General features: G+C 39.7%; 1 protein-coding gene across 1 annotated transcript; it reads left to right on the top strand.

The window, feature by feature from the left end:
• Positions 1-264: 264 nt before the first annotated feature.
• LOC122041097 (RNA polymerase II C-terminal domain phosphatase-like 3) lies at positions 265-6292 on the top strand. The gene is made up of 12 exons (XM_042600676.1): positions 265-1204; positions 1550-1688; positions 1778-1833; positions 1927-1987; positions 2071-3396; positions 3738-4280; positions 4371-4517; positions 4848-5116; positions 5197-5308; positions 5395-5703; positions 5836-5882; positions 6002-6292. Exons 1-12 carry the CDS (start codon positions 582-584, stop codon positions 6111-6113), a joined length of 3744 nt encoding a protein of 1247 aa, XP_042456610.1. The 5' UTR covers positions 265-581; the 3' UTR covers positions 6114-6292.
• The last annotated feature ends 2129 nt before the right edge of the window (positions 6293-8421 follow it).

Below are 8421 nucleotides of genomic sequence, written 5' to 3'. Positions count from 1 at the left end.
AACGCCATAAAATTGGACTTACCTCGACCGTTTACCTCCTTAGAAATTGCCGAGTTTTGATTGAACCGGTCTGGTCCAGCCCCCCATCCACTTAAGCCAAGCTGCACGCTCGACCGGGTACAAGAGGGGCCAATGCGTGACAGACAATACGTGAGAAGAATATTTTCAAATTAGAATACTTCATCTCTCATTGAAAACCTACGGCGTTCGGTTGACGTCGACGGCGTGGATGAAAGCTAATCCCTTTTAAATTAGATCGTCTCCGTTCGCAGCCTCTCCTCGCTTCCCCATAATCTTCCCCTTTCCTCCGTCCGGTTGCGCTTCCGTTCCAATCCCCGCGAGATCGATCGCCGCCACGTTTTTGTGAACGATCGCGTTTCCGGTTGCGAAATCATTGCGGATCGATCTTCCTACCGCCTAGTGGCCTCTCCTGACCTCTTCAACCGATCTCAGAATCGCCTTACACGGAAGCCTTCGGCCTCGGAATCGACATCTAGAACTCGTCGCTCTTGGGATCTAAACGTACGAGCTGTGAGTTCACCGGATCCATCCGGATTAACTCCCCTAAGGTCCCCGGCTCTATGCTCTTCGCCGGATCCAATCTGTTGTTCTTGAATCATAGCGAGGAGAAACCACTAGATCTTATGGCGAGGGAACGCCCACGCGGAGGGCGTGCGTTGGATGGGGAGACGTCTGATGTTGACTCATCGGAGTCGCTGGAGGAGATCTCGGCAGAAGATTTCAAGCAGGAAGGAAGGGCTGGGAGATCTAGGGTTTGGATGGGGTATCCGATGTCGAAGAACTACGGCCCCAGTCTGTATAACTTTGCGTGGGCGCAGGCTGTGCAGAATAAGCCTTTGGGATTAGATTTGAAGCCAATGAGTGCTGGCGATCTCACTGACAACGTCGATGCCAAGGGTAAACCGCAGGAGGAAGCTTATGATGTGATTGTAGAAGATAGTAACCAGGAGGATGACGTTGAAATGGAGAAGGAGGAAGGGGAGTTGGAGGAAGGGGAGATTGAGCTTGGGTCAGAGCCGTTGGTGGTTGACGAAACTACTCAGCTGTCTTCAGATATACCTGAAAATGAGCCAGAAAAGAAGGAATCAGATGGAGAAGAGTTGCAAGATATCAGTGAATTTGACAAGCGTATAAGCTTAATCCTGGAAGAGCTAGATACGATTACTGTGGAGGAGGCTGAGACGTAAGTTTGAGCATTTGAGAACTTCAAAAAGAAAGAACTATAATTCCCAACCAGAAAAATTAATTTTTTCCACCATAAAATCTCAAATTTATTGCAAGAACCCTAAATTATCATCATAAAATCTATTCAACTATTTGGGCTGATCACATGAATCTTTTTTCTCCATTGAACTCTATGCAAGCTGTAAAACTCAATGTCTTCGATATAGCTCAATGGGGAGAAAAATTGATGAGCAAAAAGTTTTGCTTGTTAGAAAGATTTACATAATATTGCACACTATAACTTACCAACTTTTTGAATGAAAATAGCATTTTATGATGCTATTGGTTTTCTTCTTACTTGTAGATCCTTTGAAGCTGTATGTTTAAGGTTGCGCAAGTCTTTTGAAGACCTGAAGCCGATGTTTACTGGCATAGAGAGTTCAGATACAGTCCTGCTTGTTCTAGTCCAGCAGGCTGTTATGGCAATCCAAACAACTTATTCTGTAAGAACAACTATAATATTTACTATTGATTCTTGTTAAATTTAAATTTTTGGTAGGTTTATAAAATGGTACTGGTATATTGGGAACAGGCACTCAATTCAGTTACAATGCAGAAGAAGGACCAGAACAAGCAACTTCTTTTGAGGTTAGATCCTTCTCAGATGTCTCGAATGTAGTTCACTTTCATTCTTGGTCATTGGGGCTTGTAATTAGTTTTAAACTTGTTGACATTGGTCAGGTTACTGATTCACATAAAGAACCAGTATTCTGTTCTTTTTACTCTAGAACAAGTGAAAGAGGTTTGTATAGTAACTCCATGTCTTCTTATACTTATTATTGAGAGAGTTTAGGTCAATTTTGAAGCATTCTTTTGCATTAACAGATTGATACTCTGGTTAATTCACTTGTTTTCGAGGATAATAAAAAGGAGAAAGCAGATCTTACTAATGGTCCTGTTGTCTCTCTTCATGGTTCAAATGTTTTGGAGAAAGCCTGTTTGGTTCCAGAAGCACTTGATTTGCCAAAGTTGGTGTTACCTACACGCTCCAAAAATAGGGTAGACTTTAGTCCACTGTTGGATCTTCATGCAGATTACAATGAAGATAGTCTTCCTTCACCTACGAGAGAGAATCTACCAAAGTTCTCTATACCAAAACCCATTGGTCTTGGAATGGTGCTGCCCGTATCTTCTCAGCCAATAACTGCTAAAAATGGAGGTGAAGATGTTATGTTACATCCATATGTAACTGATGCACTAAAGGCTGTCTCATCCTACCAGCTTAAATTTGGCAGTAATTCCATTTTGTCAACTGATCGGCTTCCAAGCCCAACTCCCTCAGAGGATGGTGGCCAAGGAGATGATTCCACCGAGGAAGTATCCAGTTCTACAGTTTCTTGTAACCCAAGAGCTGTTCATGCGGCAACTCAATTTCAGATGGTCAAATCTAGGAGCAGTGCTCCATGTACAAATAGCTCAATTAGCAACCAATCTCATCCGGTTGAGCAGCTCAACCCCATGTCAAAACCTGCTTTAAAACCTGCATTAAAGAGGAGAGATCCAAGGCTTAAGTTTGTGAACAATGAAGTGAAAAGTATTTCTGATGAGGGAAGAGTTACAGAACCTGATCTACTCAAGAGTGATCCAGTAGGAGTGGCTACAAATAGTAAGAAGCATAAGACAGATGAGTCTGTAGCTAGGGACCATATGATGAAAAAACAAAGACATAAGCTTACAACTTCCAGAGAAATGGAGACGGCATCAGGGAGTGGGTGGTCAGAAGCCAAGAATGTTATCCCTCAACCAAGTTTCAAGATCCAAGTGAATGAAAATTTTCAGGTTGATGTTAGGAAATCAGGAACTGCAGCAGCTGTTCCTGATAAAAAACCAATTTTTGATAATAATTTTGACGAGTTAAGTGGGCTTAGATCAATTCCTAAAAGTAATCCCACTCCCACTATTTCTTTGCCTTCTTTACTAAAAGCTGTAAACCCAACCATTCTTTTGCAACTACATCAAATGGAACAGCAGAGGATAGCAGCAGAGAATCAGAAGAAAAATGCTGTTTCAACAAGTGACAGTGCAAATGTTTTGAGTGTTAATGAACTGCCAGGAACAGTTGCTTCAATAAATTCGACTCCACTTAAGTCAAAAGAATCTGGACTTAACCAACCTGGAATATCTCTGATCCCTTCACAGATGGCTTCTTCGGTAAGGCTTTCATTGTCATTTATTTTCTCACATGTCCCCGCTGTTGCTTGTATTGCTATAACCTTTTGTAGTATACTTTTTCTATTGCTTTTATATATTTATACTGCTATCCACTTGTATGAAATTTGTTTGAATTTGTTTTTTGTAGCTTTAAAGTAAATTTTAATTATTCAATGGTTAACTTTCAACTTCAGCAGTTCAATAGTGTTTGGGAAACCTTTGGTCCTCGAATCATAATGCCTTGATATTCATGTTTGCAAAACTTATGCATATAATTTTAGTTTCATTTGCGCATTTGTTATATGAACAAGCAACAATGTTAACTTTATCCTTGCTTACAGAGCACCCAACCTGATGTTGCGAGAATTCGCATGAAACCTCGTGATCCCCGCCGTATTCTCCATGATAATATGGTTCAGAAGAATGATGGTGTTGTATATCAACAAAGCAAAATAGATGCAGCTGCTTCTGATCCTCAAAGTAGTTTGGTACGTTTGGCTGCTCCTTTGCAGCTAACCAAGAACCTTGCAAATGTTTTGCCGAGTTCCCAAGTAGTTACCTCTTCACCAGTGGTTCCACCCTGTAACAACCAGCCAGTTGCAAGTCAAGCCGACCAAGTGATAGTAGAGGCAGCTTCAGGAGAGTTGAATGATTCAGAGACCACCTCTCTTTTGGTTTCTGAAGCAGGCAGCGAGAAAGGTACCAGACAATCAGCCAATCCTTGGGGAGATGTTGACCACTTATTTGATGGCTATAACGATGAGCAAAAGGCAACCATCCAAAAAGAGAGATCAAGGAGGATAGCAGAACAGAATAAAATGTTTGCTGCTAGGAAGCTTTGTCTTGTCCTTGATTTGGACCATACCCTACTTAATTCTGCAAAGGTATTTTATAGAATACCGAACCTTGATCTTTGTACAAATTAGATAATTCTACATAGTTTTTCACAAGCTAAATATTTGGATTCTTTCTAGTTTATAGAAGTTGATCTGGTTCATGAAGATATTTTGAGGAGAAAAGAAGAGCAAGATAAAGAGATGTCACAACGACATCTTTTCCGCTTCCAACATATGGGAATGTGGACAAAATTGAGACCAGGCATCTGGAATTTTCTGGAGAAGGTTAGGTCTTGTTTATTTAATGAAAATTTCGTATGTTTATTTTTTGTTTTTTAGAAAATAAGATTCAAAATCTAATAAAAAATGTAAAATAAATATTTAGTATTACTATGACATGTTTATATTTATCAGAAGTGAATGGTGTAATAAATATCTATTTTTTTACTTTCTAATTTTCTTTTATTTCTGAAAACTGTAAACTGAAAAAAAAAGTCACTAAACGAACAAGGCCTTAAGCTTTTGGCACTAATCTGCTATTTATTTTTCATAGATTTTAGGATACAAGTCCTGAGTATTTGTGTTCTGAAATAAATTCTCTGGCTCTGCCTACAGGCTAGCAACCTCTATGAACTTCATTTATATACCATGGGAAACAAACTCTATGCTACAGAAATGGCAAAGGTGCTAGATCCAACAGGGACATTGTTTGCTGGCCGGGTCATCTCTAAGGGAGATGATGCTGATACTTTTGATGGTGATGAAAGGGTTCCCAAAAGCAAAGATCTAGATGGTGTTTTGGGTATGGAATCGGCAGTGGTGATTATTGATGACTCTGTTAGAGTATGGCCACACAACAAACTCAATTTGATTGTTGTGGAGAGGTATAGGCTTTGTAGGACTGAAATCTTGCAGCTAACTCTAATTGTTGTTGAGTTTATTGTTTCCATTCTTTTTATTGCAGATATACCTACTTTCCGAGTAGTAGGCGCCAATTTGGACTTCTTGGACCTTCTCTTCTTGAGATTGATCACGATGAGAGGCCAGAAGATGGTACACTTGCTTCTTCATTGGCGGTAATGTCACCTTGTCCTCTGGGAGATGCCTACTTTCGAATCCATTTTGATCTCCACATCTGATGCCTTGTTTCTGCCTTTACCAGGTCATTGAGCGTCTTCACCAGAACTTCTTCTCGCATAACTCCTTAAAAGATGTTGACGTCCGTAATATACTTGCAGCCGAGCAACGAAAAATTCTTGCTGGTTGTCGTATAGTTTTTAGTCGGATTTTCCCAGTTGGGGAAGCAAATCCTCATATGCATCCTCTGTGGCAGACAGCTGAACAGTTTGGTGCCGTCTGCACTAACCAAATTGACGAACAGGTTACTCGTGGGGCAGGGGTGAGGGGGCCGCTGGGCGGCGGGACCCGCCTTTTGCAACATGTTGTAGCCAATTCTCTTGGAACCGACAAGGTATGACACTCTTCTAGTATCTTATGGCTGATCAGAAAGTACGCTTCTGAACACAACTCTTTCAACTGTGAAGTTAGAACGATATGATTTTTTTAATGCCCCGTTTTGTTCACATCTATTAATGGATCACAGGTGAATTGGGCTCTATCCACAGGAAGATTTGTTGTTCATCCTGGCTGGTGAGAAATGGCTTCATTGTCAATTGCCAGATACTTTATTGACTTTTTAGCTAATGTGTTCCTCTGGTGCTAATCCATTTCATAAGTTCATAAATTGAACCATTTTTCTGTTTTAACAGGGTGGAAGCTTCAGCTCTTCTCTATCGTCGAGTCAGCGAGCATGACTTTGCAGTTAAAACCATGATAGACTCATCATACAAAACTTCAACCCAATTGACTCTTGTCAACTAAATCGTTAAATTGGGTGCTAAAGAAATGGTGAAGGAAGTTACTAATGACACATCTAAATTAACTTTCACCACCCCTAATCGGTCGAAACACAACCAATCAACATGAGAAGCTAAAGCGTTGATTTTGGTAGTATCACCTGTGGACTGCGTGAATGGCGAGAAAGATATAACAAGTGAAAATAAAAGAACCAGATAGCTTTTAGTTAAAGTCATAAAGAGTGGTATAAGGTAGTTTTAGTATAACGAGCAACTAATCACCCAACACGAATGCAAGTTTAACCGTTTCTTACAACTGCATAGGTGTTGAAAAATTTTAAGTTGCAAGCCAGTGAAAAAGGTTTTTCCTGGATCAGTGGATAAAGGCATCGAGTGGGTTATTTTCAATGTTTGTCTAGTGAGTAATAATACAGGAGAGCATTTACTTGGACATCATTTCCTTTTCAAGCATTCCCAAATTAACGAGCGTGGGCCTCTCTTAAACGTTCTCAAAATGTTTGGACACTATGATGGAGCATGGTTACATAATCTAACAAATCATGATTAAATGGAAAAGAACGATGTTTTTTTAAGCTATTTTTTTTAAAAAAAGTTCAGCATCTTATATTAATATTACAAGTGTGACACCGGTTTCTTGTTTTGCTCGGGCACTCACTATATTCGTTATTTTCGCATAATCTCCTAATTTATGATTTAAAGAATTAGAATTTTATTGGATTTGTAGCACTTCTTCACTTTATCATCATTTAAATTTGTCAAACCCTAATATCAACTTCCTTCTTTTTGTGCAAGGCTTTGGTTATTGCTACTGCTTGTCTCCTTTGATTGGTTTCGTCCCAAATATCAACTTCCTTCTTGCTTTTGTTGGCTTTGGTTATTGCTACTGCTTGTCTCCTTTGATTGGTTTCGTCCCAAATATCAACTTCCTTCTTGCTTTTGTTGCCTTTGGTTATTGCTGCTGCTTGTCTCCTTTGATGGGTTTCGTTCCCTTAATATATCTCAACTATTGTTTCCAACGATGATTTTAAACTCTCGTGTGCTTTTACACAGTGTCGCAAGTTCTAGGTTCAAACTCACGCATCTCCAAAGTTAAGGTTTTTTTGTGATAAATATGTTGTCGTCATCCTTTCACTCCCCTCTTGCTTCCCTATGCACTGAGTCCTTGCTTCCGAGGCTTCTTTACTATCAATCGTAAGCAAAAAATAAAAAATAAAAAAATAAAAAATAATAATGATAAATTTGGAGGTCTCTATTTAAGTCCTACTGAACCTCTTTCCATTCCTTTCACATCTTCATCCTCTTCAATACCTAATTCCTAATGATTTTTTAGTCACTTAGCAATCCGTTATAAGATGATCTTATAATTTATCTTCTATTACATAATTTAAGGATAGACTGAAGGGAGCCTAAGATGAACGTGATCATCCCCTAATTCCTTATGACTAGACTTTTTTAATCATTAGTGACTTTTGACCACAAGTTATTAATGCATTCATGTTCTTCTTTGTATTCCTTTCAACCCCTCATCCACACTATACTCTAATTCCGGTTATGAGTGAGTTCTAGCCCAAAGTAATTATTAGATTTAAACACATCATATTCACTCCAAATCAATACTCATGTTTCCTAAGGACTCTTTTTAAGTGTGACTATGTCCATCAACCTTGGTTTCAAACTTTTTTTTTGGGATTACGTGAAAAATTACATATATTTTGTGATAAAACATGCAGTGGAAGCGAAAATAATATTCTTAAAAAGATTATGCACATCCCAAAAGGACAAGACCATACATATGGAAGATATAATCATAGATCAAGAAGTTTAAGAGCAATACCTTTCTTATGAGGTTTATAGGAAAAGGTACCAAATTACTAGTCTCACAAAACTTGCCTCTATTAGCGTCCATGCCGAATTATCTTCAAGACAACTTCACAAGCCACAAGTTGGTTCTTCGCATGATACTAGCCAAATAAAGGAGACGACAAAAGAGAGAAGCGCTAGCAGCACCAAGAGGAACCGATGACAAGGGGGAGGGTCGACCAACAGTTATCGGCTGCACAAGGGTGAAGCTTATTAGGACACTTTGGGGCCCCCAGGGCGTAGCGCAGACGGTGGACGCATGGTATCTTTGGCGTAATGGCCAGGGTCGATTTTCAGGAATTGACGACCTGGGGTTTACCCCGCCATGCGCCTATGAGGTGTATACCTGCATGAACCTCCCTCCATATCTGTGGGGCCGGTACTAGGGGGCCGCTAAGGTAGCAGATCTATCTTTTTTTTTTTTTTTTTTTTCTATTAGGACACTTTGGGAG

The sequence above is a fragment of the Zingiber officinale genome, chromosome 2A (genome assembly GCF_018446385.1).
Source record: "Zingiber officinale cultivar Zhangliang chromosome 2A, Zo_v1.1, whole genome shotgun sequence".
NCBI classification, from domain to species: Eukaryota; Viridiplantae; Streptophyta; class Magnoliopsida; order Zingiberales; family Zingiberaceae; genus Zingiber; species Zingiber officinale.
This window is presented reverse-complemented; position numbering and strand designations above follow the sequence as displayed.

What these genes read in the sequence shown, in the direction of transcription:
- LOC122041097 (XM_042600676.1), top strand. Translation starts at nt 582, where the DNA reads ATGCTCTTCGCCGGATCCAATCTGTTGTTCTTGAATCATAGCGAGGAG. An exon ending in CTTCACAGATGGCTTCTTCG is followed by an intron (nt 3,397 to 3,737) that starts GTAAGGCTTTCA and finishes CCTTGCTTACAG; the next exon opens with AGCACCCAACCTGATGTTGC. An exon ending in AATTTGATTGTTGTGGAGAG is followed by an intron (nt 5,117 to 5,196) that starts GTATAGGCTTTG and finishes TTTTTATTGCAG; the next exon opens with ATATACCTACTTTCCGAGTA.